The following is a 27904-nucleotide window of genomic DNA, read 5'->3' as shown; positions in this document are numbered from 1 at the left end:
CCTACCTCTTCTTCAAGATCCAGGGCCTCAAACCTATTACGGAGGGGCACCTGGGGAGGCAAATCAGGCAGGGAGGGGGGCTGCCTGTGATGCCGAACTGGAATAAGCTTCCAACCCTCATCTTCTTTCAGGTCATTTACCTCTGCCCGACAGCGACAAGGGTGGGGCTGTCTCAGGACCTCCGCCTCTGTCCGGGAGGGCAGGAGGTCCGTCTCCTTTTCGGGGGTACCTCCCTGGGGCCTTTCCGACCAGCACGTAAGGGTGTTACTCCACCAGTCGACCTCCCTTTCGCACTCGCTGATGGACCTCAGCGTCTCAACCTCCTCCTTAAGCTTCACAACCATGTCGAGCAGATCTTGCACCTGCTCACACCTCACACAAGCAGAGTGCTGGCCTCCCTCCTCCGGCAGCAGCAGGCTCTGGCACTCCTTGCAGCCGGAGACCTGAACAGCCACCGTTTGGGACAGAACTTCAGTCTGCGTTGCCACAGTCTTTTTGAGACATGCTCTCCTTCTGGAGGCGACCATGGTCATCAGCGGTCTGGGACGCTGGCAATAAGTCGGTGGGAATGACAAACAACAAGTGCTCTCTGCACCCCGCTGCGCCAGCTGCCACACCCGCTGCGCCAGCTGCCACACCCGCTGCGCCAGCTGCCACACCCGCTGCGCCAGCTGCCACACCCGCTGCGCCAGCTGGTTGCTCCTCTCTGCACCTGGTGGTCAGCGGCTAGTCGCTGCCCTCCCAAAGGTTTTTTCAAGGCAAGGGGAGGAGGTGTGGTCGCCGTCACCGTGGGAACGCCCCCCGCCACGTCAGCCGCTCTCTCGCAATGGCTACCGGGGCTTCGGGGGGATCGGGACCGCCGGGAGTCGCGCTGTCCCTGTACGTTTCCCTCTGGGCTTTCTAATCTCGGCTAAACCTCGTAGTCGACTGAACCTCGCCGGCTCTGGCTCTCGCTGCGCTGGCTCCGATCAGCTGACTCCAGTCGCCGTGGGACACGTCCCCGCTAAGCTCTCCTACCGTCATCGCTGCTGTCTCTCTCCTCAAAGGAAACCATCACGTTCCGAGGATCGCTTGACATTTTCTTCTCCAGAAAATCCCTGGCCTTCACGAAAATCTGTGAAAGACACCCTGGGTTAATTGTTGAAGGGGAGGAGGGTGTTACAACCCAAGGGATGCCCTTGATGATCCCCTGGGAACAGCACCCTGCAGTGCCCACTGCCACCTGGAGCTGAGCTGCTCCATGGGGCCACCGCCATTCTCCTCACTTGGGACGGGCCATCAGGAGGAGCCTCCTGGCGCGGGTCCCCGAAGACCCCAGCAGGGATGGACACCCCACGTACCTCGCTGCTCTCGTCCAGGATCTTGCACTCAGGGGGCAGGTGGGCCGCCCGCTGCTCCAGGTACTGCCACTTCTGGGCCAGGTACTGGAGCTTCCCCTCCAGCCCCCGGGACAGGAGAGAATCATCCTGGAGACAGAGAGAACAACCTTGGTGGGCAAAATGAGCCACCTGGGGTGACGGTGGCTGCACCAAGTGTCACCGCGCTGTGTCACTGCGCCACCCAGCGCTGGGGGGTTACCTGGCCGGGCACGGTGATGCCGCGCACACGGAACAGGAAGTGGTCGATTCTGTTCTCAATCTCAAAGAGGAGCTCCTCGTTCTTCAGCATCTGGGCTCGCGACCGGTCCCGCCGGGCCTCTTGCTCCTGCAGTTTCGCCCTCAGCTCCTCCTCCAGCATCCTGCAGCCAACCACAGCCACATGCATACAACTGCACAGGGGTGCAGAGACACCACAAATCCGTTGCAAAAGCTGCTCAGGTTGCAACCCACCCCCCCCTGCCATGAGCAGGGACATCTTCACCAGCTCAGGTTGCTCAGAGCCCCATCCAGCCTGGCCTGGGATGTCTCCAGGGATGGTTCATCCACCGCCTCTCTGGCCAACATGGGACAGGCTCTCACCACCCGAATCGTAACAAGTGATAGGACAAACAGAAATGGCCTCAAGTTGCGCCAAGGGACGTTGAGGTTGGATCTGGGGCACAGTTTCTTCCCCAAAGGGCTGTGGGGCATTGGAACAGGCTGCCCAGGGCAGTGCTGGAGTCACCATCCCTGGAGGGTTGGACAGACGGACATGAGGTTGTCAGGGACATGGGGCAGTGTCAGGGGTGGGTTGATGGTTGGACTCAATGATCTTGAGAGTCTTTTCCAACCAAAGCGAGTCTGTGATTCTATGACACGGCTGTCCCGAGGCCAGCAGCACCTGGTTTTGTTGGGGGCCTGGTGAAACATGAGCAAAGCCTTCTTCAGCTCCAGATCCCTCAGTTTTTTCTCCAGCTCCTCCTGCAGCTCTTCCTGCTCCTTGATGTACTTCTCCAGGGCCTCCAAGGATGACTCCTGTGCCAGGATCTTGCTGGGGATGTCCTAACCAGGGGACAGCACGAGAACTCAGCCCACAGTGCTCATGCAGGGTGCAGGAGCTGGCCCGTGGCCTCAGGGGGGTTTCTGCACCAGGGACCACCGCAGGCTCAAGGCGTGGAGAAACACAGCTCCATCCTTGCCCACACAAGAGGGGCTCTGGGGGCTCCAGGCCCACAGGAGAGCTGAGAACCAGCTGAGAACCTTCTCCACAGGGTTGCTATCCATCCATCCATCCATCCATCCATCCATCCATCCATCCATCCATCCACCTCTTCCTCCCTCCCCCAGTCTGTGCTGGTACTGGGTATTGCCCTGACCCAGGTGCAGGACCTCGCACTTGGCCTGGTTGAATTTCATGAGGTTCACATGGACCCCTCAGCCTGTCCAGGTCCCTCTGGATGTCACCCCTTCCCTCCAGCGCATCAGCTGCACCATTCGGCTTGGTGGAAAACCAAAACTGTCTTGGGAGTGTCTTGGGAGATGCAGAGACCAGGGAAATGCACCTGGCTTTAGCTCTCTGCCAAGCACATCTGGGGAAACCCTTTGAAATGCTTCAGCCACTTCAGCGGAGAAAAATAACACCCCCACACAGTTGCCAGGCTTTCACTGCTCACGCAGGGACAAAGGACAGCACGGGGACAGCACAGCTCTCACTCCGGAGCTCGCTGGCTCTGACACCCGTGCCTGTTTGGGACAAATATCAATGGGAAAGATTTTGTGCTCTGGGATTCAGGTCATCTGGAGAACACCAGCAAGGAGAACGACTGCCAAAACCTGCACAACGATGTGACCAACTCCAGCTCCCCTGGGGAAGGAGGCGGCTGGTGCTTGTCCCAGCCCAGCCATGCCATGGGCGACCCAGAGCGGCTGAGAGCAAAGCCTCTTTCCAGGCTCTCTTCGCTGTGAGACCGTGGGGCAGGGTCCCATCCAGGGGGGACATGGGGAGAACATCCTGCTCAAGCTCACGGGCAGTAGAGGAAGGGACAGAGGGTTCTGGGTGGCCCCAGAGGAGCCTGGAGCAGAGCAGGGGGCACAGAAACCCAGGGAGGGTCTTGGAGATGGGTCCAGAGAGGATCCAGGTGTACATGGGGAGGGGGAAAGGGATGGGAGGGTGCAGGGAGTGTCACACAGGGTGGGAGTGAGCATGCAGGGGACCAGAGCCGAGCTGAAGGTGCTCGGTGGGGATAGCGGTGATTGAGCAGGGGACAGGAGCAAAGTCCTGCAGAGGGCAACGGAGCTGGAGGGGATTTGGAGGGGTAAAGAGGAATGGGGGAGAACCGGGAAAGAATCTGGGGGGTGGGGGGTGTGAGTACCAGCAGGGGGAAGCACAGGAGCTGTGATATTTGGGATCAGAGGAACTGGAGAGAGGATGCAGAGGGGAAGAGGGATGGGGAGAACCTAGAGTGCACAGAGAGGGGGGCAGAATGGGTGTCCCCGTGGTGGGTGGGGGGAAGGCTGGTTTGCCAGTCATCACCCCCCCAACACACAGGCTTCCTATCTGGGGGGTGCTCAGCACAGCAAACAAGCTGGGGCTGCAGGTGGTCCCATCACCCCCACCCCAGACAGCAAAGGGGGAACCATGGCAGCAGCAGGTCTCACCACACATCCAGCACCCATTGGGGGAAATAAAACACCTGAGTGGGGGCAGGTAAAGCAAGAAACCCCCACAGTGGGCACAGAGAACAGGACTGAGCACAACACATCCCAGCACTGGGGCTGCTGGGCTTAAATTGGTGTCCAGGAGCAGGGGGATACAGGTGAGGATGCTGAGGGTGATGAAAGCATCAGGGTGGGGATGCCCGTGGGAGAGGGTGGTGGGGACTTTGAGGTGCCTGGCGATGTGTGTGTGTGCGTGTGTGTGTGCGTGTGTGTGTGTGTCTGTGTGTGTGTCTGTGTGTGTGTGTGTGTGTCTGTGTGTGTGTCTGTGTGTCTGTGTGTGTGTCTGTGTCTGTGTCTGTGTCTGTGCCTGTGCCTGTGTGTGTGTCTGTGTGTCTGTGTGTCTGTGTGTCTGTGTGTCTGTGTGTCTGTGTGTCTGTGTGTGTGTGTGTCTGTGTCTGTGTCTGTGTGTGTGTGTGTGTGTCTGTGTGTGTGTCTGTGTGTCTGTGTGTGTGTCTGTGTCTGTGTCTGTGTCTGTGCCTGTGCCTGTGTGTGTGTCTGTGTGTCTGTGTGTCTGTGTGTCTGTGTGTCTGTGTGTCTGTGTGTCTCTGTGTGTGTGTGTCTGTGTCTGTGTCTGTGTGTGTGTGTGTGTGTCCAGCCCTGCAGGGGACAGGGGGACAAGCACAGCCCTGTGACACACACGTAGTGGCTGTTGCTGGGTGTCATGGTGTGGGGACCCAGGATCACCCCAACACGCTGCCCTGCGCTGGGGCCGGGTGGGTGCTCCCCCAAACTGCCAGCACCCACTCTTGGGCACCCCCCACTGGCTGCCACCCCCTGGGCAGGCACAGCGGTGCTGGGCTGTACTGGGACCTGCTGGTTCACAGCAGGATTTGCGAGGGGGCTAGGGAGAGTAGTCGGGCATGGCGTGTCTGCGTGCAGCCCTGCAGCGTGTCTGCGTGGAGCCCTCCAGTGTATCTGCGTGGAGCCTTGCAGTTTGTCCGCGTGAAGCCCTGAGGCGTGTCTGCGTGGAGCTTTCCAGTGTATCTGCGTGGAGCTTTGCAGCGTGTCTGTGTTGAGCCCTGCAGCATGTCTGCCCGCAACCCTGCAGCGTGTCTGCGTCCAGCCCTCTGGCGTGTCTGCGTCCAGCCCTGCAGTGTGTCCGCTTGGAGCCCTGCAGCGTGTCTGCGTGCAGCCCTGCTCCATGTCTGCATGAAGCCCTGCAGCGTGTCTGCATGGAGCCCTGTGGAGTGTCTGTCTCCAGCCCTGCAGCGTGTCTGTGTTCAGCCCTACAGCGTGTCTGTCTCCAGCCCTGCAGAGTGTCTGTGTGCAGTCCTGCAGCGTGTCTGTCTTCAGCCCTGCGGCGTTTCTGCGTGCAGTCCTGCAGCGCATCTGTCTCCATCCCTGCAGCGTGTCTGTGTCCAGCTCTGCAGCCTGTGTGTGTCAAGCCCTGCGCTGTGTCTCAGTCCAGCCCTGCAGCGTGTCTGCGTGCAGCCCTGCAGCGTGTCTGCTTGCAGCCCTGCAGTGTGTCTGTCTCCAGCCCTGCAGTGTGTCTGTCTCCAGCCCTGCAGTGTATCTGCCTGTAGCCCTGCAGCGCATCTGTGTGGAGCCCTGCAGTGTGTCTGCATGCAGCCCTGCAGCGTGTTTGTGAACAGCCCTGCAGAATATCTGCGTGAAGCCCTGCAGCATGTCTCTCTCCAGCCCTGCAGAGTGTCTGCGTGCAGCCCTGCAGCGTGCCAGCATATAGCCCTGCAGTGTGTCTGTGTGCAGCCCTGCAGCGTGTCTGCATATAGCCCTGCAGCATCTGTATCCAGCCCTGTGGCGTGTCTGCATTGAGCCCTGTGGCGTGTGTGCCTGCAGCCCTGCAGCGTGTCTGAGTCCAGCCCTGCAGTGCGTCTGCGTGCAGCCCTGTAGCGTTTCTGCCTCCAGCCCTGTGGCTTTTCTGCGTACACTCCTGTAGTGCATCTAGTCCAGCCCTGCAGCGCGTCTGGGTCCAGCCCTGCGGCGTGTCTGCGTGCAGCCCCGTGGTGTGTCTGCCTGCAGCCCTGCAACATGTCTGTGTGGAGCCCTGCAGCGTGTCTGCATGGAGCCCTGCAGTGTGTCTCTGTGCAGACCTGCGGCATGTCATCCTGCAGCGTGTCTGCGTGCAGCCCTGCAGCATGTGTGCCTGCAGCCCTGCGGCGTGTCTGTGTCCAGCCTTGCACCGTGTCTGCCTGCAGCCATGGATTGTGTCTGCCTGAAGCCCTGCAGCATATGTGTTTGCAGCCCTGCAGCGTGTCTGCCTGCAGCCCTGCAGCGTGCCTGCGTGGAGTGCTCGAATGTATCTGCGTGGAGCCTTGCAGCATGTCTGTGTGGAGCCCTGCGGCGTGTCTGCCTGCAACCCTGCGGCGTGTCTGCGTCCAGCCCTGCAGCGTGTCTGCGTATAGCCATGCAGCGTGTCTGCGTGGAGCCCTGCAACATGTCTGTTTGCAACCGTGCAGCGTGTCTGCCTGTAGCCCTGCAACATGTCTGTTTGCAACCGTGCAGCGTGTCTGCCTGCAGCCCTGCAACATGTCTGTTTGCAACCATGCAGCGTGTCTGCCTGCAGCCCTGCAACATGTCTGTTTGCAACCATGCAGCGTGTCTGCCTGCAGCCCTGCAACGTGTCTGTCTGCAACCGTGCAGCGTGTCTGCCTGCAGCCCTGCTGCGTGTCTGGCAGCAGCCATGCTGTGTGTCTGCGTGGTGTCCTGCAGCATGTCTGCCTGCAGCCCTGCAACGTGTCTGTTTAGAGCCCTGCAGCGTGTCTGCATCCAGGCCTGCAGCCTGTCTGCGTGCAGTCCTGTGGTGTCTCTGTGTCCAGCCCTGCAACCAGTCCGTCTGGAGCCTTGCAACGTGTCTGTCTCCAGACCTGCAGCGTGTCTGTGTCCAGCCCTGCACCCTGTCTGTGTAAAGCCCTGCACTGTGTTTGAGTCTAGCCCTGCGGCGTGTCTACGTCCAGCCCTGCAGCGTGTCTGCGTGCAGCCCTGCAGCTTATCTGCATGGGGCAACGCAGTGTATCTGCGTGCAGCCCTGCAGCGTGTCTCTATCAATCCCTGCGGCGTGTCTGCCTGCAGCCCTGCGGCGTTTCTTTCTCCAGCTCTGCAGCGTCTCTGCGTACAGCCCTGCAGCGTGTCTGTCTCCAGCTCTGTGGGGTTTCTGCGTCCAGCCCTGTACTGTGTCTGCGTCCAGCGCTGCACCGCGTCTGCACACAGCCCTGCAGCGTGTCTGCCTACAGCCCTGCAGAGTGTCTGCGTGCAGCCCTGCAGTGTGTCTCTCTCCAGCCCTGCGGCGTTTCTGCGTACAGCCCTGCAGTGCATCTGCATCCAGCCATGTACCCTGTCTGTGTCCAGCCCTGCAGAGTGTCTGCGTGCAGCTTTGAGGCGTGTCTGCGTGCAGCCCTGCAGCATCTGCCTCCAGCCCTGTGGCGTGTCTGCCTCCAGCCCTGCGGGGTGTCTGTGTGCCACCCTGCGGCGTGTCTGCCTGCAGCCTTGCAGCGTGTCTGCCTGCAGCCCCGCACACTGTCTGCGTCCAGCCCTGCAGAGTGACTGCGTGCAGCTGTGCAGCATGTCTGCGTATCGCCCTGCAGCATCTGTATCCAGCCCTGTGGCCTGTCTGCATTGAGCCCTGCAGCGTGTCTGCCTGCAGCCCTGCGGCGTGTCTGTGTGCATCCCTGCGGCGTGTCTGTGTGCATCCCTGCAGCGTGTCTGCGTGCAGCCCTGTGGCGTGTCCGTGTCCAGCCCTGCAACCTGTCCGCGTGGTGTCCTGCAGCGTGTCTGTCTCCAGCCCTGTGGTGTGTCTGCCTCCAGCCCTGCAACCTGTCTTTCTGCATCCCTGCGGTGTGTCTGCCTGTGCCGTGTGGTGCGTCTGTGTCAAGCCCTGCACCCAGTCTGCGTGCAGCCCTGCAGCATGAATGTCCAGCCTTGCAGCCTGTCTGTGTAAAGCCCTGTACTCTTAGTCCAGCCCTGCAGACTGTCTGTCTCCAGCCCTGCAGCGTGTCTGCATGCAGCCCTGCAGTGTTTCTGCGTCCAGCCCTGAACCCTGTGTTCAGCCCTGCAGCGTGTCTGTGTGCAGCCCTGCAGCGTGTCTGTGTCCAGCCCTGCAGCGTGTCTGTGTAAAGCCCTGCACTGTGACAAGGGTGACAAGGCCCCAGGGCCTGTGGGGAGACACCCCCCGCTGTCATCCACACACAAAGACCCTGACCCGGGGCCCCTGGGCCTGAACAGTGGGCTTGGGCTCGGCTGGGCCTGGGGCTAAGGCCTACCCCACCAGCCTGTCATGGCCACCAGCCCCCCGCGGGCACCGGCGGCTGGGCCAGCACCACCGCTCCTGAGCCGGGAGCCCCAGGAGGTGACGGGGCCCCAGGGTTTTGGAATTTGACAGTGGACTTGGAGGTGCGGGGAGGAAAACTGGCAGCTCCTGCACACCAGGAGGTGCTGTTTTCCATTAAAATGAACCAAATGGCTCATGATGTTCAAAGCCAGTCTGATCCAAAGGACTCAAAAAAGACACTGAGGATAACTGCACGTTCACAGGAGATGGCATTAGATGACCCATGATGGTTTCCTTGTCCAGTTCTGGTATTCAAGAAGGCCCATAAGCAAAGCCAATTTTACCGTTAAAGACGTATTTCGGTCACAACCCCCAGCTACTCACGTGCAGAACCGTTGAGGGCTAAGAGGGAAACGAAGCCCCATCCAGCAGGAAGCCAGCGTTGCCAAGTTTTGAGCAGTGGTGCCTGCTCAGGGCCAGGACACACCTCACCAGGCCCCCATTGCAGCTTGACCACAGGTTTGGGAGGAACCAAAAAAGATCTGCTTTATTAAACCCACTGGAGAAAGAGTACAAGGGGTGGCAGGGGAATACACAGTCAAATGGATGGTCTGGGCCATCCAAAACACATGGGGTAGCGGGGGCACCCAAAGAACAAGGGGTGGTCTGGGGCGTCCAAAGCTCTTGTGGAGCAACTGCTACTTTTTGATGGCTTTTTTCTGGCTTTGGAGCAGCAGCTGTCAGACCCAGCGGTTTGCAGGTGGGTCTTTACTGAACAGAAGGGAGAGCTGGTGTCAGCAGCCTGGCTGGCCGGCACTGGCGCTCGTCACGCCGGAGGAGGCTCTTGCTGGATGTCTCTCCCGCGAGCCTCAGTGCCTGAGACGGTCTCCTGGCACTGGCCGACGTGGAGTAGATCTGTTCTCCAGAACTGAGGAGTTGAATACAAAGCTCTGTAGTCTTGTATGCACAGAGAGGTGCAGAGCAACAAGTCTGGTCAGGACACATGTGGTGGGATCTGCTGCTGGCTGGAGAGAGCAGGTCCAGGTCCCTGGGATGCAGTCCCACCCTGCTGCTCTCCGTGCCCCCAGGGCTGTCAGGAAAACACCCTCTTTGCCCAGCTCTGGCCTGAAGCTGGCCCACACCCCCTTTTTCAGAGGCGAGCACTCCAAAAGGCAAACACTCAACTGGGAATGCTCTTTCCCCAGTTGTTTTTCACTGCCTGCAGTACCTGGGCCTCCCATTGCTCTGGCTCTTTTTTCCAGGCCTTTGGCGGTGCCACTGCTGCGCTTCTGCTCTATCTTGCTGCACAAGGACTCCCAGAGCTTGCGTGTTTCCTCCTCCGTGCACACGCGGGGCTGCGCCTGCAGGACCACGGCAATGCAGCAGCAGGCAGTGTTAGTGTCCCTGGCAAAGGCTGGGGGGATTTCAGCGCCCCCCCTCCCTCCTGCCCCTTCTTTTCAGCCTCTCCATCAGCCCTGCTTTGCTCACGGTCCTGACTGCAGAGCCTTTCTGCAACAACCCCTGAGCCAAGGGATCGCGGGGCTGAAAGCAACCCGGCTGCTTGCTGTCCCAGACCAGCCTGGCCACACCGTTGCGCCGTCGCCATTACAAACGCCACCACATCAAGCCTTGGGGACGTACCGGTCCTGCCCTCCTCTCCCCCGCCTTGGCAGGGGGTGCAGCCTGGGGTGCAGCTTCCCGCAGGTGTTGGCTGCTGCCTGCCTCTTTCCCCGACCGTTCCCACCGCAGCACTGCCAGCTCGCTGCAGACACACAGCGGGAAGAGGTGGTGTGAGCACAGGAGAGCGCTCCAGCCGGGCTCCCAGCTGGGCGCCAGCCGCGGCCGCAGGAGCGGCTCTGCCGAGAGGCCGGTGCCAGGAGAAGCGGCTCTCTCCCGCGGGGCTGCGGGGAGCAGGAGGAAGGGACTGCGGGAGAGGAAGCACTGCCCGTGTCCGGAGAGATTTACCACTGGAGCTTGTCCTGCAGATCCAGCTGCTCATCCCTCTCCCCTCTTCTCTTGCGGGCCACCTGCCCCAGGATGCAGGTCACCACCTCCCGCAGGGCCCGGTCTGTCCGTGGGGAAAGGCTCCTGCAACAGCAAGGACAAAGTCTCCCTGACTCTGCAGCTGGGACCGTCCTGCCTCTTCCCACACTCAGCCCCACAGCTATGTGGCCCCATTCTGCCCCACAACGCCCCGGAGGCAGGAGGGGTTTCAAGCCCCTGCTCTGGCCCCTGCCGTGGGGTCTAACCCAGCCCGCTCCCACGGCTGCAGAAATCCCTGGGCGCCCTGTGCAGCCCCGTGGCTCGGGGGTTGGCTCCCTGTACCCACCACCACCGGCTCGCGCCCCACCGCCCCAGGGCTCGGCTGGAGCGGGCACACTCGTACCGCTTCGGGGGGACGCTGTTGTCCTCAGGGACTGTGGGGGGCTCTTCTCCGGCCTCTTCCCAGTCCTCCATAATCGTCCTAATCTCCAGCAGGTCACAGCTGGACTCGTCTGACTCCACGCTGCTCGAGGAACTGTCTGAGGAGCACTCGGGGGAGCTGGATTCCTGCACAGGAGGAGACTCTCATACAACAGCCCTGCACCCGGAGGGTGCTGCTTCCCAGCACGCAGACCCCAGAACACTTCTGGCTGGACCACACGGGACGGGGAGAGCTGGGAGAAGGAGCTCAGCAGGCCCTGGGGTGACCTCTGAGTGTCACCAGGGTTTCACTGCAACTTTGCGTCCCCCTTCTTGCTCAGGAAGGGCAGCATCACCCGCCCGGTTCTGCTGCAGCAAGGCTGCTATGACGGCTTGGGTGCCAGGGTACTTTGCAGTCTCAGCCGCCCCACGGGAGAAAGTGCTCTTTTTCTGCAGGAATCCCAAGTACCTGGCTCCTCTGCATCTCCTTTGGATTTTCTCCCTTTCCTTTCACACCGGGTGTCTCCTTTTCTGCCTTGGACTTTGCTTTCATTGCTCTGGCTGACTGCCGTTTACTTTTTTCCCGTACCGCCGCCTCTTTTTCCTTCTTTTCCTCTCCTTCCAGGAATTTCCGGATATGCTTTGGAAGCTGCTCCTCTTTCTTCTTCTCCCGTTTATTCTGGAGGCCGAATGAAATGCAATAGCAGGCAGCATTAGTCTGTCCTGCCACGGCTGAGCTGTTTTCCTCCCTCCCTCCCTTCTCTTCTGCCTTGCTGTCCACGCTGGTTTGCTCCCAGGTTCCCGCAGGCTCCACCGAGGAGCCCGTCTGGAATGACCAGGGAGATAAGCCACCACTGGGCTACAAACCAGCCGGCAGCTGGCGAGCCCAGACAAGCCCTGCAGTCACCTGGCCGACAGAAACGGCCTCAAGTGAGGGCTCTGGGGGTGTTTCCAGGCTACTGGAAGTGACAAGTATATTCTCAACTGACAGTGACCCGCCTCCCTTCAAGCAAACACCAAAGCAACTGGTCAGTGGTCCCGTGAACACCCAGTGAAGAATCTTGTGAGCACTGGCACGTGTGGAGCAACGCTGCTCTACAGTCCAGTAGGATGTGCTCCGGCAGCATCCGGTGTCGGGTACCTTTTCTCTCCTCTCAATGGCTCTGGCTATGAAGTCCACTTCTCTGGGTGCAACCAGAGGCGGTAGCTTTCCTTTCTCCTCCTTTTCCTTCAAGCAGCTCCTCTGGATGACCGGTAGCTGCCTGCAAAGACACAACAGGGCGTGTTGGCAGGAGCGCAGGAGGAGCTGGTTCTGCATCCTGTGCTTCCAGGTGGCGCACCTGCTTCTGCAGCAGAACGTGCTCTGCTCGCATCCTTGTGATCAAGTCCCCAGACACAGAGAAGACCCCAAGCTGTCAGCCTCGGATGGGCCCAACAGCCCCCCCTGCAACCCAGGATGCCCAGGTCTCGGCCCTCTCTTGCTGGAGCAACCAGAGGAACAGGGTCCTGTGCCCGGAGATAGCGCTATGCCCTGTATGGGCAGGTTGGGCGCTGGGGACACAGTGTCAAAGGGGGGAGGACACGACCCCACGAGAAGGGCCATCCTGCCACTGGGCTCTCCGTAAGACAGGCGTCAGCGTAGAAGAGGCTCCTGGTTGCTCAGGGCAATCCTCTGCAGTAACTAACTGCAGAACTCTGTTCTCAGCAAACAGAAAGGCCAGGCTCATTTCAACCTGAAGGGAAAGCCAAAATGACCTTCTGCTCCTGGAGCGAGCCTTTGCACTTGGCTACTCAAGAGATCTGCACATCGGAAGGGAAGAAAGAAATAGTGGTGCCAGCAGAGTCTGCCAAGAAGCTACAAGACACTGCCATGAGCAAGAAACCATGAGTTAGTGGGACGTGGGAAAAGCGCACTTGGGGTGTTTCCAGGAGAAACGTCTCGCTCCCACAGAGCCCGGAGCAGGGGGTCACGCTCACCCATTTATGCGAGTGTCTCACCTGGCGCGAGGCTCACTCCCCTCAGCTTTCTGACCCTGCTCCGGCTTCACAGTCAGGGCAGGTAACCGATTTGGAGGAAGCCTTGCTCGACGGAGGAGGCGCTTCTCGGCAGCATCCTCTAGAAACGGGAAAGGAGACGGTTCTTCAGAACAGCATCTCGGTGTTGTTCTGGGAACCGGGTGCCACTTGTGTGCCAGTTCCAAGGAGAGTGACGTGCGGGTCTGCTCAGGGCTGTGGTAACACTGGGGAAGGTGGTCCTTTTCATCCCTTTGGGGGAAAGCCATGTTTCCTGGGAGGTCTTAGGCCTTTTCTGACACTGTTTTAACATCCAACGCCCCATGCCTACAGTGCACCGTTATTCCCTGGGGAAGACTGTTTGCATGGCTTTCTCTCATCCGTGTGCTGAAACGGGGGGTTCCATGGGAGATACTCGTGCTGTCCAGGAGTCATTCTGGGGAGGGGAATCATTTATCTCAAGGGAATCCGGCTCTGGGGTTTCTGCATTGGTCCCGTGCACACAGATTTGCTGCTGGGGCAGGTTCACACCACAGGCCATCACCTTTTCCCTTCACACATCCTTTCAGGTCTATCAGCGCTGGCATTTTCGGCACGGTCTCAAGTTGGTACCTGGAAGAGGAAGAAGGCAGCAGGCTGAAGAAAGGACACCACGTTGTTTACCAAGGCAGCCCAACCCGGAGGGACGCAGTAGAAGCTCCAGTGCCTGGAGAGGCCCCGTCAGCCTGTGCCCGTGTTTTTCCATCCTTCCCGTGAGAATGGCCGTCCTCCCACAAAACCCCCTTGCTGCTTCTGGGGAAATGATTCTGCTGATAGTGCACATGGAGAGCAGAATGTTATCTAGTGCTCTGATTTTCTAACACCCTTTCGAATTCTGATCTTGCCCTCCAAGTTCCTTGTAGAGCCTTGCAGATTAACGTTTCCGGACCTAAGAGCAGTCTCTCCCACAGAGGAAAGAAAAGGAGCAGGAGAAACGTAGTGGGAAATGTTGCCTAAATGCATCTCTAGCTCCACAGTAGGACAGATGCATAAGCCGTGCCACTGTCCCACGTTCCTCCAAGTGAAGTCAAACATACCATGGCAGGACGATAACACGTCCAGAAGAGGTCTGGGAAGCAGCGGTGTCATGGCGTGAGATGACTGAGTCCCTCATCTCCGGCATCTGCAACGAGGACAGAGACGGATGACGGGAGGAGCGGACACTGGGAAGGGCCGGCTGCTCGCTCCGCCTCAGCCCAGCGCCAGCAAAGAGCCAGAGCCGCCCAAGGGCTCTGGGCTCAGCAAGCCTTGCTCTGCCTGTGCCTCTGCTCCCGGCCCCCAGAGTGGGGCACGCAGCGCTCCCCGCCATCAACGCCGGCCTTTTCTCGCAAAGTGCAGCTCCTCTGGGGGTGGCTCTTGCAAAGCCAGGCCATTGCACGCCAGGGAGGTGCTCTGCAGAGAGCCTGCTGTGCTCTAGAGCTCCAGGAGCCCAGGTGACTGAACAAGGCATGGTCGGCCAGGGGAAAGCAGCCCCCAGAAAGCATTTCAGAAGCAGCAGGAGTGGGGCTGGGAAAGTGAAAATCCTACCTCGAGAAGAGCTTGCAGCATCTTGCCAGTGCCATTCAGCCTTTCCAAAAAGTGTAAGTAAAATCTCATTTTCATGTCTTTTCCCTGGACAATCAGCATGCCCACGTCCCTCCAGATGATGGCAACGTTCTGCCCGTTCTCTACGCAGGCATGGAAAAGGTGCGTGGTCCTTTCCATGTAGAGCTGCACGGTGCCCTCAGAGACAGCGTTCTCTGAGGCTATCTCAGCATACGGCAGTTGTTCGAAATCTTGATGGCCTGAAAGACAAGAGAAGAGGAACACATGAGCTTGCAGACCTGCTGGGCAGGCTACAATCAAAGGTCTGCAGCCTCCAGGCCCTCGGGCAACACTTTGGTACTGGGCTGTCTGGCTGGGCCAGCGCCTCTGAGGAGACGCTCGGCTTGTCCCTTCCTCTTAAAGTGGACAGTGAGGTGCGGAGCAGACAGCTGTGGCTTCTCTGATACAGAAAGGGAAACAAAGAGTCTTAGGCATTTGCCTGGAGGAGGTCTAGTGCAGCGGAAAGGGGGAGCAAGAGTTGAAGCATCACGGAACCAGAAGACACCACACCAAGGAAGCTGTGAGGGAACCTGTTGTTGAAGCAGGACAAAGAGAGTGCGCTCTTAGCTGTATTGTCCTCTGGTGATTCTTTAAAACAAACAGCTAGGCAGGGTCCTTTCACAGCCGGCTGGTTTTGTCGAGTGAAGCTCTTGGCAGGACCGCGGTGGGTGGCTGGTACTCCCCTCAGTCACCTCTGGGGAGCAGAGCACCCCTCCCCACCCTGCTCAAGGGCCAGCGCCGCTTTCACGCTGCTTACCAGGGAAGTCTTTGCAACCATAGCGGAGCTCATGGTCCTGCACAACAGCCTTTTCAGGTCGAAACACGGGTCTCTCCACGATCACCAGATCCTGCTCGCTGAGGGCTACTCGCTTTCTGACAACCGCAAAAGTCCCGATTCCGGGAATGCGGACAGCCTGGAACAGAGGAGATGGCGGATGGGAAGAAGTCTTGGAGGGGCAGACGGGTGACTTGTCAGAGGAGGCTGATGGCGTTTAGTGCCCTGCCCTGGCCTGAGGCACAAAGGAGCAAGATGGGCTCCTTGGGAGAACACAAACAGGGGCTGCGCTTTTCCCTCTCACCCCCCTTCAGCTACGAAGAACCAAATAGGTGAGGGAAAGCTGACAAACACCCTCTGGCTCAATCAGATAGAAGGCAGGGGGTTCCCACGCTTGGAATAAATCCAGATGTGTCCCAGGCTTCCAGGTTTTCACATGCAACTCTGACGGGGGGACCTTCTTGTACATCTGAATGGACAGAGAAGGTGTCCATGTCACTGTGTGCATTGCAGTGTCGTGCTGGGGCGTTGCTCCTGCTTTCAACGCAGGGGAAGAACAGCTGCACCCCATGGCAAAGGGCTGTCAGGACTTGATCAGCGTTCATCAGGGTGTGAGGGGAGAAGGAGGTAAGGCCCACCTGGTGGAGAGCCAGCTGCAGGCTGAGGTGATACGATGTGCTGGCCCAAATCTTAGCGAACTCTGGAAAAACAAGGGAAAGACCTGTCATGCTCTGAGGCAGCAAGCTCAAGACCATTCGGCCCACTCCTGTCCAAGGAGCGATGCATCTTTCACTCAGGCATTTCAGGTGGTCTCTCTCCAGCCCGGCAAGAACCAAAGGACACCTCATGCTGCCTCCAAGGGGCTCCTTTCCTTGCAGGTGCAGCTCTCCAGGGTGTGACCCACTCCCACGGGAAGCCGGCAGTGCTTTGCCATGCCCGCGGGGGCACGGGGCTGTGCTCCACGCGGCTCTCGGAGGCTCAGGGCAGGCCCTGGTGTCTCCCCAGCAGGGGCCAGTTTTGCCGGGTCACATCTCTGAACACACAGAGCCCACGTGGCCCACGAGCACCTTCAGCTCTTCCATTCAGACATGAGCTCAGCGTGGGCAATGCCCAGCGCCAGGCAAGGGCAGCCCTTTGGGGTCAGGGGTTTCTGCCTGGGCTGCCCCAGGAAGGCAGGGGCCACGTCAGGAAGGGAACCAGGAGCCCTGGCTGCCACATCAGCCCCTCAGCCCTTTGGGATGGTCAAGCAGGTCCCTCCTTGCAGTCACCACTCCTCAGCAACCACCCCCCACAGTCCTCGGGTTTCCATCCTGATTTCAGAGATGTCCTTGACCCAGACACACATGTGAAATTGGGCCTGAAGGCCTTACCATAACGCTCGAGCTTCTCAATAGTTGGGCTCAGGTGAGGCTGCAAGAAGAGCTGTCTTGCCATCTTAGTTCCACTGCTGCTTCAAGTCAACAACTGCAGCAAGTGGCTGGACAATGGCTTTACTGCTTCTCCTTGTCCTCCTCCTTCTTTTTCTCTTCTCCTCCTCCTCCTCCTTCTTTTTCTCTTCTCCTCCTCCTCCTCCTTCTCCTTCTCCTCCTCCTTCTCCTTCTCCTCCTCCTCCTCCTCCTTCTCCTTCTCCACCTTTCACACTCCTTGGTGCTGTCGTGCTCCCTCTCTCCGCCTTCTCCTCCTCACTGCAGAGCAGCTACTCCAGAGCAGAGCGGTGGCGAGAGCAGCTCTCAGCACTTGGAGTCGACTCGGCCTCACCGGGGTGAGTGGGGCAGATGCTGGTCACGACAGGGAAAGGGGGGCTGTCACCACTGTGACGTCTGGCTGTCCCACTGTGACCTCGGACCGTGTCACAGAGGGGCTGCACACACCTGCCCCCCAGGCCCTGCCAGGGGCTCTGCAGTGGGCAGGGGTTTCTGGGAGCTGCCCCCACCCCACTGTCTCCTGAGCGGGAGGGGTTTCCCCAGGCCGCCCCTGCCATGTCCCCACATGGGGACACAGGGCTGCAAGCGCCGATGGGCTTCCTTCCACCCTTCCCCGCTTCTTCCTGCCTCTCTCACCCAACGTGTCTGCAGCGGGGAGCGCGGCTGCCCTGCCTGGCGCAGCTTTGGCAGGCGATGGCTGCTCACACCGGCTTTGGAGCTGGCTGCAACCGTCTCCCACTGGCTCCGGCAGCACCGGACCTGCTCCCACACGGGTCCCGCTGCAGCTCCCTTTAGAGGTTTCCAGAGATTTCTAAGCTGAGCAGCAGAGGGGACAAACACTACTTGATGATGTCTGCACTCACAGATAACAGAGTCGCAGAATGGTTGAGGTTGGGAGGGGCCTCTGGAGGTTGTCTGGTCCAGCCCCCTGCTCAGTCAGGGACTCCCGGAGCTGGTTGCCCAGGACCATGTCCAGACGGCTCTTGAGTATCTCCAGAGCTGACGACTCCCCAACCTCCCTGGGCAACCTCTGCCAGGGCTCAGTCACCCAGGCAGTAATAACAAACTGTGTCCTGATGCTCTGAGGGAACCTCCTGTGTTGCAGTTTGTGCTCATTGCCTCTGGTCCTGTCACTGGGCGCCTCTGGAAAGAGCCTGGCTCCATCCTCTTGGCACCTTCCCTTCAGATATTGATGCACATTGATGAGATCCCCCGGGAGCCTTCTCTTCTCCAGGCTGAGCAGCCCCATCTCTCCCAGCCCGTCCCCGTTGGACAGACGCTCCAGGCCCTTCATCTTCGTTGTGACCGTTTGGTGAACTCTCTCTAGTGTGTCAATGTCTCTCTTGTACGGGGTAGCCCAGAACTGGCCGCAGTGCTTCAGGAGTGGCTTCATTCACCAGTGCTGAGGATGGGGGAACGATGACCTCCCTCGATCTGCTGGCAGCAGTCTCACTGTTTACAGAAGCTCTCAGTCACCCTGACTGCCCTGGGAAAGAATTCTGAGGAAACCCCTTGAAATGCTTCGGCCACTTTAGCGGAGAAAAATAACACCCCCACACAGTTGCCAGCCTTTCACTGCTCACGCAGGGACAAAGGACAGCACGGGGACAGCACAGCTCTCACTCTGGAGCTCGCTGGCTCTGACACCCGTGCCTGTTTGGGACAAATATCAATGGGAAAGATTTTGTGCTCTGGGATTCAGGTCATCTGAAGAACACCAGCAGGAGAACAACTGCCAAAACCTGCACAACGATGTGACCAACTCCAGCTCCCCTGGGGAAGGAGGCGGCTGGTGCTTGTCCCAGCCCAGCCATGCCATGGGCGACCCAGAGCGGCTGAAAGCAAAGCCTCTTTCCAGGCTCTCTACGCTGTGAGACTGTGGGGCAGGGTCCCATCCATGAGAGATATGAGGGGCACATTCTGCCCGAGCTCGCAGGCAGCTCTGCTGCACGGGCAGCAGAGGAAGGGGCAGAGGGGTCTGGGTGGCCCCGGAGGAACTTGGAGCAGAGCAGGGGGCACGGAAACCCAGGGAGGGTCTTGGAGACGGGTCCAGAGAGGATCCAGGTGTACATGGGGAGTGTGGCAGTACACTCTCCCCCTACCCCCTGCCCCGCCTCCGCTGAGAACTGATGTGGCAGCTGCATGTGTGCACCCCCCACATCCCCTTCTCCAGCACCACCCCCCTCTCCTGCAATGGGGCAAGCTAATGGTTCTTATTGTGAGACCCAGGCCAGGGTCATTAGTAGGGAGGAGGGGGCGCACGTAGCCACAGTAGGGGTGTGCAGAGAAGCCGTGAAGCTTCTAGACCGCCCACAGTTAGATCTGACACGGATATAAACGGGGTCCCGTTGAATGGCCGTTTGTGGTCTTCTCGGAGCTGCGGGTCTGTCTGCCTGAAGCCTCCCCTTAGGCAGGATCGCCACCTAAAGTAGCCTCCCGGGATTGGGTCAGCCTCGTCGCCTCGCTGGGGTGAGCGATAACTTACTAGGTAGAACTGAGCTATTTCCTCACCAGATCAGCGAGTGTATTAAATAATTCCTCGCCGCTTGGGCGGGTGTTTTCCTCATTATAAACCCGTGGATTTTCTTGAATAATTCCTTGCCAGATTCAGGCAAGCGTATATCCGTAATATAATTTCTCACTAAACACGTGGGTGTATTTTTCCTGGGGTTAGAGACTGTAATAGACTTAACGATATATTTGTTAATCAAACTGGTCTAAATGGATATGTTATCAGTGGCTGTGAAACCTGAGCATATAATATTAGTACATGCTGCCATTAAACAATGCAACCTGTATGTAGTCTTTGTAGAAAAAAACCTGTTCCACAGATATGTCTAAAAGCCTAATTTAGCGTACCCTGCAGAACATTCGGGAAGAGGCTGACAGAGAGAAGGGCTCAGGGTCATTAGGAGACGGGAGTGCCGAGGCGCCAGTGAGCCGCTGGGTGCCCGCGGCCAGTGTGGGGGATGTTTGGAGGCTTCAGGGGCACCCCACAACCGGTGTGGGGGTGCAGAGAAGCTTCTAGAATGCCTAGAGTCAGGTCTGATCAGCCTATAAAAAACGGGACTCTCGTCGAGACTCCGCCCATTGTCGCGGGTCTCTCGGAGCACGAGCGAGATGCTGCCGCCGAGAGCCCTCCTCCCCGGGATGGAGACTCCGCTTGCCTTGCTGCCACGGGTGTGAGTAAAATGGCTCGCAGGATTGCGAGTATATTTACACTTTCCGTGCACATTTGCACCTGTAACTTCCCGTGCTTAATATAAGCATGTATAAAATTATTTGCTCGCATAATCGCGAGTGTATTTATACTTTCCGTGCACATATGCACGAGTAACCTTCTGTGCACATTTGCACACGTATAAAATTATTTCCTCGCATAATCGCGAGTGTATTTTCCTCCCGTGCTTCCATATAAGCACGTGTAGTATTCCGTGCACATTTGCACGTGTAAGTAAATTAACTCTCGCAGGATTGCGAGTGTATTATAAATTTACCCTCACGGAATCGCGAGCGTACACTTTCCGTACTCACTACGAGTACCTATATCCCTTTAAGAATAATCCCGCACCGTGTTCAGGCAAGCGTGTACTCCTCTGGGCCTCAGGGGCGGTTCCGGCATTGTTTTGGGTGAAGCCACGTGCATGCACACTGTGGACCTCCTGTTGTACTAGTTGCTGCCCCTTCATAATTTTCCTCAACTGATACCCGAACCTATATTTAAGTCACTTTTGGAGGGCTAAAACCCTGTTTCTCACCGGTTTAATAAAAGTTGTTTTGGACCCTCTTGTCCCTTAAACTAATCTCGGGGTGCATTCCGTGACACGCTGGCTTTCTTCTTGCTTTGGATCAGCAGCTGCCCCTCCCTCTTGATGTCTTCCCGGGTGGGGACGTGCTCGTCATCTTCGTCATCAGATTTAGAGGATTCTGGAGGAGGGAACAGAGAGAAACGGGCTGGGGAGGGTCTGCAGGGCCACTTCTGCTGTGCCCATGTCACCAGGGAGAGCCAGCACGTTTTGGAGGGCTGGTGACATCACAGGGAGCTTTCCTGCCAAGCCCTGGCTCTTCCTGCCCAGCATCCCAGGCTGACCTGCAGGGCCTGGCAGTGCCGCTGCTGTGGCCCATCCCCAGCTGCTGGGGCTTCCCAGAAAGGTCTGGAGCCACGCGGTGCTGGACGCAGCTCCAGCTTCATTCAAAACAGGTGGCAAGCTCAGAAACTCAGTGGCTCCTCCAAGAGCATCCAATAGGAAGAGGCCACAGACAGACCCCAGCACTGGTTGTTCTTCACAACCAGGTGATTTTGAAGACAAGGCTCTCCCTCCTTGCCCCACAGCATCTTTTCTTGTTCCTTCTGTGGTTCGATGCTCACCACCCCGCCAGCTGCCTTCATGCTCCCACATCCCCACCTAAAAGCACCACCCATGCTCAAAGCCTTGGAGACAGCCCCAAGGTCTGGAGAGAACTCATGGGCTGGGCTCTGCTGGGACAGGAGAGACAGGCGAGGATGGTCACAAATCCCAACAGGCAGGGGCAGGGACAGTCGCCGTGGGACACGTCCCCGCTAAGCTCTCCTACCGTCATCGCTGCTGTCTCTCTCCTCAAAGGAAACCACCACGTTCTGAGGATCACTCGACATTTTTTTCTCCAGAAAATCCCTGGCCTTCACAAAAATCTGTGAAAGACACCCTGGGTTAATTGTTGAAGGGGAGGTGGGTGTTACAACCCAAGAGGTGCCCTTGATGTCCCCCTGGGGGACACTTGGGACGGGCCATCAGGAGGAGCCTGCTGCGGGTCCCCGAAGACCCCAGCAGGGATGGACATCCCACGTATCTCGTTGCTCTTATCCAGGATCTTGCACTCAGGGGGCAGGTGGGCCGCCCGCTGTGCCAGGTACTGCAGCTTCTGGCCCAGGTACTGGAGCTTCTCCTCCACCCCCCGGGACAGGAGAGAGTCATCCTGGAGACGGAGAGAACCACCTTGGTGGGCAAAATGAGCCACTTGGGGTGACGGTGGCTGCGCCAAGTGTCACCGCACTGTGTCACTGCGCCACCCAGCGCTGGGTGAATACCTGGCCAGGCACGGTGATGCCGTGCAGATGGAATAGGAGGTGGTCGATTCTGTTTTCAAATTCAAGGAGAAGCTCCTCGTTCTTCAGCAGCTGGGCTCGCGACCGGTCTCGCCGGGCCTCTTCGGACTGCAGTTTTGCCCTCAGCTCCTCCTCCAGCATCCTGCAGCCAAGCACAGTCACATCCATACAACTGCACAGGGGTGCAGAGACACCACAAATCCGTTGCAAAAGCTGCCCAAGTTGCAACCCACCACACCCCCTGCCCTGAGTAGGGACATTGTCACCAGCTCAGGTTGCTCAGAGCCCCGTCCAGCCTGGCCTGGGATGTCTCCAGGGACGGGGCATCCACCACCTCTCTGGCCAACCTGGGCCAGGCTCTCACCACCCTAAGCGTAACAAGCGATAAGACAAACAGAAATGGCCTCAAGTTGCGCCGGGGGAAGTTGAGGTTGGATCTGGGGAACAATTTCTTCCCCAAAGGGCTGTCAGGCATTGGAACAGGCTGCCCAGGGCAGTGGTGGGGTCACCATCCCTGGAGGGTTGGACAGACGGAGATGAGGTTCTCAGGGACGTGGGTTAGTGCCAGGGCTGGGTTAACGGTTGGACTCAATGATCTTGAGGGTCTTTCCCAACCAAAATGAGTCTGTGATTCTATGACACGGCTGTCCCAAGGGACATACAGGGATGGTGACTCCACCACTGCCATGGGCAGCCTGTTCCAATGCCCGACAGCCCTTTTCAGGAAGAAATTGTCCCCTATATCCCACCTAAAACCTCCCCTGGTGCCAGTTGTTTCAGGGTCTTGGTCTGGTCTTTGCACTCTGGCCAACAGAGAAGCCACAAAACGTGTTGAAGACTTCTCTCTGACAAAGCTGGACTCCATTTTTCCATCTCAGTTTTTGGAGAATCCGGTCTGTGGCCTGTTTGCCAGATGCAAGGGAACACTGAGATGCTTTAGCTGCCTTGAAAGGAGGGGAAGAGCAACGACACGCAGCAACACAGGAATTTCAGGTCTCCTGAAACTGTTAAGTTGTGAGCAGAAGATAAAGGCCCACTGCTTTATCATGAGCATTCCCTGAATGTGTTCAGACACCGCATCCCAACTCCTCACCATGTCTGTGAGGCGAGGAGAAGACGTCACCCCACCAGCGAGCTCCTGCCCAGGAGACAACACTGGGTGCAATCGGACTGACTGCCGCTGTCTTAGCCTGGCCCAGGAGAGGCGGCCGTGGAAATGGATGTGACAAGTGGCAAAAAGGTACAGGAGCGAGTGGGAAGACACCAGAGGCAATGCCTGGGTTTCTAGAGTAAGAAAACACCAAAATACAACCAACCAGGAAGGCAGTGGCAGGGTCAGGAGCATCCCTCTGCCAAAGTGACCCCTGAGCCACACAGGACAGCCCTGCCTGGGACAGCCTGCCTGCACTGGGCAGGGGAGCTGCATGGGGCACAGTAGGGCACTGTCCCCACCCCATGGGGGCCATGGGGCAGTAGAGCCCATGTCGGGGCGTCCCCAAGATGGAGGTCATAAAATCATTGAATTATTTTGGCTGGAAGAGACCCTCAAGATCATGGAATCCAACCATAACCCACCCCTAGCACTAACCCATGTCCCTGAGAACCTCATCTCTGCATCTGTCCAACCCCTCCAATGATGGTGACGCCACCAGTGCGCAGGGGAGCACACACATTCCCAAACACTGGAAAAAGAAAGGTTGCACGGTGCCCTCCAATATAGGAAAATTAATAATGTAAGGAATAAATTAAGAAATGCAGGGGAGGGAAAGGGCTGATGCCATTGGGGTTTCATTAGGTGGCAGGTGGGGGGGTGACACAGCCCAGGGAAGGAAAGGAGAGATTTCCTCTTCTGCCCTGAGAGACCCTTATTCCTTCCACAACAACCACTGCCAAAGGCTTGACAGGAGCTCCAGCGCAGTTGTCTGCAGCCGCTGCCGGTGAGAAACCTAAAATAGGACATGGGAGAATTTGCACGGGAGCGTTCACCACGCGGAAATCTCTCTGCCCTGGGAGGGCTGAGGTTGAGTGCGTTGGAGGTTTGTTTTTGTTTTCAAGGATGTGATCAAAATCACATGAAATGACACACAACGAAGGATAGGCACAGGCTGGGACTGACACTGGAGCCTCAGCATCAGGTTTTATCGCTCATGGAGAAAGGGAACCAGGCTAAATCAGCCAGCTGGAGGCCAAAACAAGCAGCTCCTTTGGCTGTTCTGGGACGGGAGATGCAGGCAGGGCCACCAGTGTGGGGTCTGTCCTGGAGCTGCAAGGGTGGGATGTGGGACGAGGCAGCCAGAGCTGCTTCCACACAAGGAGGCACAAACATCTGCCATTTCCAGGTTGGTTTTAGGAGGGTTAATATATGTGTGGGTCAAAACTCACCATCACATCGCCTGCGTTGGCATTGCCAGCCACAGGTTGGGTTTTAGCATCGTTCTAAAATGCTGGAGGGCCTGAGGCAGCACTGGTGACAGAGGGACAGACCCCCTGGGGTCCATGTCTGTCTTGCGCTGGGGACCCCAGAGCTGGACTCAGTTCTCTGGGGGGCCCCAGGAGAGCAGAGCAGAGGGGGAAGCATCCCCTCCCTCCACCTGCTGGTGATGTGGCCCAGGACACACTTGGCTTTCTGGGCTGCAAGAGCACACTGCCAGCTTATGGCCCTTTTGTTACCCACCAGCCCTTCTCCACAGGGTTGCTGCCCATCCGTCTGACCCTCCCTCCCTCCCCCAGTCTGTGCTGGTACTGGGTATTGCCCTGACCCAGGTGCAGGACCTCGCACTTGGCCTGGATGAATTTCACAAGATTCACATGGACCCCCCAGCCTGTCCAGGTCCCTCTGGATGTCACCCCTTCCCTCCAGTGCCTCGACTGCACCACTCAGCTTGGTGGAAAACCAAAAGTGAAGTGTCTTGGGTGATGCAGACATCAGAGAAAGGCATCTGGCTTTAGCTCTCTGCCAAGCACAGCTGGGGAAACCCTTTGAAATGCTTCAGCCACTTTAGCAGAGAAAAATAACACTCCCACACAGTTGCCAGGATTTATCGCTTACAATTTCTAACTGTTGGTGGAAATCTTCATTCTCAATCACTTTAATCAGCACCTTGAGCTTCTCTTTCAGTTTCTTCCCCTCCCTTGCTGGAAGAATAAATCGCAGCCTCATGTGAGCACGTTTGATTTGCATGGTCTCCTTTAACTGTCTGATCACTTCCAGTGCCTACAAAGGTGTTAAAAACAAAGAGCATTTACACACCTGCTTGAAAACCATCACACAGACCAAAACCTCAAATCCTTCGCATCAGCTTCTGACACTTTTGTCAGCGCTGCAGGGAGTTTGCTCGAACAATGCTTTGGTAGATTAACAAGGAAAGGCAGAGTTCTTGTTATTCGTGATCCCTCCAACGCTTAAAAAACCCCTCTGAAATCTTAAATAGCACTTATACTGCAAACCAACATGTGGCTCAGATGCAAGGCCCAATCTATTACCTCAATCAAACTAAAGGACAAAACTTTTCTTTCTGTTCCAGGCGTATCACTGTTGCTGCTTTAATTAGTTTCTTTCTTTCTTTCTCCCTTCCCTGAATTGTTAGAAAACAAACTGCACGAGTTTCAGCAGCTGTTTGCATCCAGCATTCAACCACCGGCTGGATGAAGAATCACTCTGCAGAATTCAGCCCCCAGGGCTTTGCTGATCCCTCTGTGGCTGCAAACAGAGAAATTACACTTGAAGCCACCACCTCTGACCTGAAACCGATTTTGCAAGAAAACAGACCTGCTGCTTCGTGCTCTTGTTTGGTTTGACGGAGTAGTGAATGTCCTTCACGGCTCTTTCTATGACGATCACTGTGTACGGCCTCTTTGTTTTGGGATTCACGCATTTGTCAGCGACAATGGTCGCGATGTCTCTAAACATCTACTCCAGCTGCGTGTGCCGTTCTTTGTCCGATACCTGCAGCTCTCCTTCTGTTAAAATCTGGACAGTAAATAACTAAAAAAACCCAGTTAATAAATGTCATGGGTTTGACTACAGAGTGAAAAATCTAGTAACTCTGTTAAATTTAACAATTGCTTGAATGGTTTGGTCAGATGTGAAGTGGATAAAAAAATAACAGTATTAATAATGTATGTCATTATGACAGACAGCACGGAGAGACTTCAAAGAAAAAACTCACCACAGAAAAACTACAAAAAAAGATGCGCAGATTTCCTTGAATTCACAACAAGCCCACAGTTCATATCCTACCAAGAAGGACTAAGAAATTAGATCTGTTCTTAACATTTCATTGGACTTCCCCAAGTGAGCTACTGTCCCCTTTGCATCCCCTGCATCCTTAAAAATATACCTTAGGTGAGAAACTCTTCAGCACTGGTAATTCTTTTTTTTTCTGTGTCCACAGACATCAGTGTATAAAAGCTGTATATTCTACAGAGTATTCAGAACTCTTTTCAGCTAAATACATATAAAATATTCAAGACTTGGAGCACAAGTGCGATGGGAGCAGCTGAGGGACCTGGGGGGTTCAGCTGGAGAACAGGAGCTGAGGGGAGACCTTCTGATCTCTGAACTGCCTGAAAGGAGCTTGGAGCCAGGGGGGGTCGGGCTCTGCTCCCCAGGAACAAGCGCCAGGAGCAGAGGAAACGGCCTCAAGTTGCCCCAGGGGAGGCTGAGGTTGGATCTTGGAACAATTTCTTCCCCAAAGGGCTGTGGGGCATTGGAGCAGGCTGCCCAGGGCAGTGCTGGAGTCACCAGCCCTGGAGGGGAACGTCTTCTCCAAGCTTTTATAAAGCTGCTAACCGCGAAGTGGTTGAAACCTACCATCTTACAGATTTCTGTTTGGTCATCCGTCACAAATGCTTTAACAAGATCATCTTTCTTTGCCACCTGGCCTTTGAAAATGTTGACAAACACTCTGTGTGTCTGCAGGACCTCATCAAAATCTTTCTCCCTAGAGATTAGGGCACGGTTAGAAAATTTGTGAAGTCAACAATATAAAAAAGAACATGAGTTTTTAGCAAGGAGGAACAACCTGTGCTGCCAACGAGCCTGGAAACTTCTACTCCTGAGATGTAACTCCCCAGGAAAGCGCAGGGCACTGCCCTGTGCCCAAGGGCGCTCCGCGTACCCGGATTCACACAGATCCCACCACCTTCCTGGGCTGGAGAGCCGCGTACCACAAAAGCTCCCCGGCTCCACAGCCAGGCCCCACCTGGGCCTCTCCCCTGCCACAGCTGGGTGCCCACACGGGGCTGCCCCACAAAACTGGGTCATAGAATCACAGAATGTGCTGACTTGGAAGGCACCTACATGGATCACAGAATAGTTTGGCTTGAAAGGGGCCTTCCCAGCTCCCCCAGTGCCACCAGGATCATGGAGTCCAACTCCCGTCCCTGCACAGGACACCCCACAGGTCACCTCGTGTGCCTGAGGACATTGTCCAGTCTCTCCTTGAACACTGCCAGGCTTGGGGCCGTGACACCTCCCTGGGAGCCTGTTCAGTGTCCAGCACGTCTGGGTGAAGAACCTTTTCCTCATGTCCCACTGACCCTCCCTGGCACATCTTCTGCCATTCCCCGGGCTCTGTCACTGTCACAGAGAAGAGCTCAGCCCTGCCCCTCCTGCTCCTGCTGAGGAACCTGCAGCCCATGAGCTCTGCCCTCAGTCTGCTCTGCTCCAGCTGAACAAACCCAGGGACTTCAGCTGCTGCTCAGCCGGCTTCCCCTCCAAACCTTCACCAGCTTAGCAGCCTCCTCTGGACACGCTGCAGTAGCTTTGTCTCCTTTTCTCCTGTGTCCCCAGCCTTGCACACAGTGGATGCTCCAGGTGAGGCCGCCCCAGCGCAGAGTAGAGCGGGACAATCCCCCCCTGCCCGCCTGGCCGTGCTGTGCTGGGTGCACCAGGACACGGGGCCCTCTTGGCTCCAGGGACACCGGTGGCTCACGTTCAACTTGCCGTCCACCAGAACCCCCGATCCCTCTCCATGGAGCTGCTCTCCAGCACCTCGTCCCCCAGTCTGCCTGTACAGCCGGGGTTGGCTCAGGTGCAGGATCCGGCACTTGCTTTTGTTGAACTTCATGTGCTTGGTGATTGCCCAGCTCTGCAATTTGTCCCGGTCCCTCTGCAGGGCCCCTCTGCTCTTCAGAGTGTCCAAGGGAGGTCCACACAAGCCCCCCCAAGCCGGGCCCCACACGGGCCTGCGCCCCACACGGGCCTGCGCCCCACACGGGCCTGCGCCCCACACGCCTCCCTCCCGCCCTCGGGCAGGCCCCGGGCCGGCACTCACG

General features: G+C 57.4%; 3 protein-coding genes across 12 annotated transcripts; all 3 read right to left on the bottom strand.

The window, feature by feature from the left end:
- Nucleotides 1-1583: 1583 nt before the first annotated feature.
- LOC139826611 (ribosome maturation protein SBDS-like) lies at nucleotides 1584-25938 on the bottom strand. 10 transcript variants are annotated; one of them, XM_071802946.1, is made up of 6 exons: nucleotides 25395-25938; nucleotides 24675-24839; nucleotides 21608-21767; nucleotides 21115-21211; nucleotides 20298-20466; nucleotides 16567-16893 (listed from the first exon to the last, which is right to left on the bottom strand). In XM_071802946.1, the coding sequence occupies exons 3-5, from the start codon at nucleotides 21764-21766 to the stop codon at nucleotides 20339-20341; spliced, it is 384 nt and encodes a 127-aa protein (XP_071659047.1). In that variant the 5' UTR covers nucleotide 21767; nucleotides 24675-24839; nucleotides 25395-25938; the 3' UTR covers nucleotides 16567-16893; nucleotides 20298-20338. The 10 variants fall into 10 exon arrangements, 9 of the variants coding, with proteins under 9 accessions (XP_071659042.1, XP_071659047.1, XP_071659041.1 ...); XM_071802942.1 differs by lacking the exon at nucleotides 16567-16893 and adding an exon at nucleotides 16900-18192; XM_071802944.1 differs by lacking the exon at nucleotides 16567-16893 and adding an exon at nucleotides 16900-18038.
- On the bottom strand, nucleotides 8822-13166 carry LOC139826609 (uncharacterized). Its single transcript, XM_071802936.1, has 5 exons — nucleotides 12703-13166; nucleotides 11846-11966; nucleotides 11174-11383; nucleotides 10688-10851; nucleotides 8822-10389 (listed from the first exon to the last, which is right to left on the bottom strand). The coding sequence occupies exons 1-5, from the start codon at nucleotides 12984-12986 to the stop codon at nucleotides 10263-10265; spliced, it is 906 nt and encodes a 301-aa protein (XP_071659037.1). The 5' UTR covers nucleotides 12987-13166; the 3' UTR covers nucleotides 8822-10262.
- LOC139826610 (coiled-coil domain-containing protein 81-like) lies at nucleotides 13176-16564 on the bottom strand. The gene is made up of 6 exons (XM_071802937.1): nucleotides 16486-16564; nucleotides 15754-15815; nucleotides 15098-15254; nucleotides 14284-14540; nucleotides 13794-13879; nucleotides 13176-13329 (listed from the first exon to the last, which is right to left on the bottom strand). Exons 1-6 carry the CDS (start codon nucleotides 16547-16549, stop codon nucleotides 13176-13178), a joined length of 780 nt encoding a protein of 259 aa, XP_071659038.1. The 5' UTR covers nucleotides 16550-16564.
- Nucleotides 25939-27904: the final 1966 nt, after the last annotated feature.

Source organism: Patagioenas fasciata (genome assembly GCF_037038585.1).
Source record: "Patagioenas fasciata isolate bPatFas1 chromosome 19 unlocalized genomic scaffold, bPatFas1.hap1 SUPER_19_unloc_1, whole genome shotgun sequence".
In the NCBI taxonomy this organism is placed as follows: Eukaryota; Metazoa; Chordata; class Aves; order Columbiformes; family Columbidae; genus Patagioenas; species Patagioenas fasciata.
This window is presented reverse-complemented; position numbering and strand designations above follow the sequence as displayed.

Bases quoted from the DNA above. Each gene is read 5' to 3' on its own strand.
- LOC139826611 (XM_071802940.1), bottom strand. From the start codon at position 17,932: ATGAAGCCACTCCTGAAGCACTGCGGCCAGTTCTGGGCTACCCCGTAC. The intron at 16,894-17,402 runs GTGAGTGCAGAC...TGTCGTGACCAG, and splicing joins ATTCTGCGACTCTGTTATCT to CATCTGCCCCACTCACCCCG.
- LOC139826610 (XM_071802937.1), bottom strand. From the start codon at position 16,549: ATGGCAAGACAGCTCTTCTTGCAGCCTCACCTGAGCCCAACTATTGAG. The intron at 15,816-16,485 runs GTAAGGCCTTCA...TTGTTTTTCCAG, and splicing joins TGAGAAGCTCGAGCGTTATG to AGTTCGCTAAGATTTGGGCC. The intron at 14,541-15,097 runs GTAAGCAGCGTG...CTTGTCTTTCAG, and splicing joins TGGTTGCAAAGACTTCCCTG to GCCATCAAGATTTCGAACAA.
- LOC139826609 (XM_071802936.1), bottom strand. From the start codon at position 12,986: ATGGCTTTCCCCCAAAGGGATGAAAAGGACCACCTTCCCCAGTGTTAC. The intron at 11,384-11,845 runs GTACCCGACACC...TTCGGCCTCCAG, and splicing joins CCATTGAGAGGAGAGAAAAG to AATAAACGGGAGAAGAAGAA. The intron at 10,390-10,687 runs GTACGAGTGTGC...TTGCTGTTGCAG, and splicing joins AACAGCGTCCCCCCGAAGCG to GAGCCTTTCCCCACGGACAG.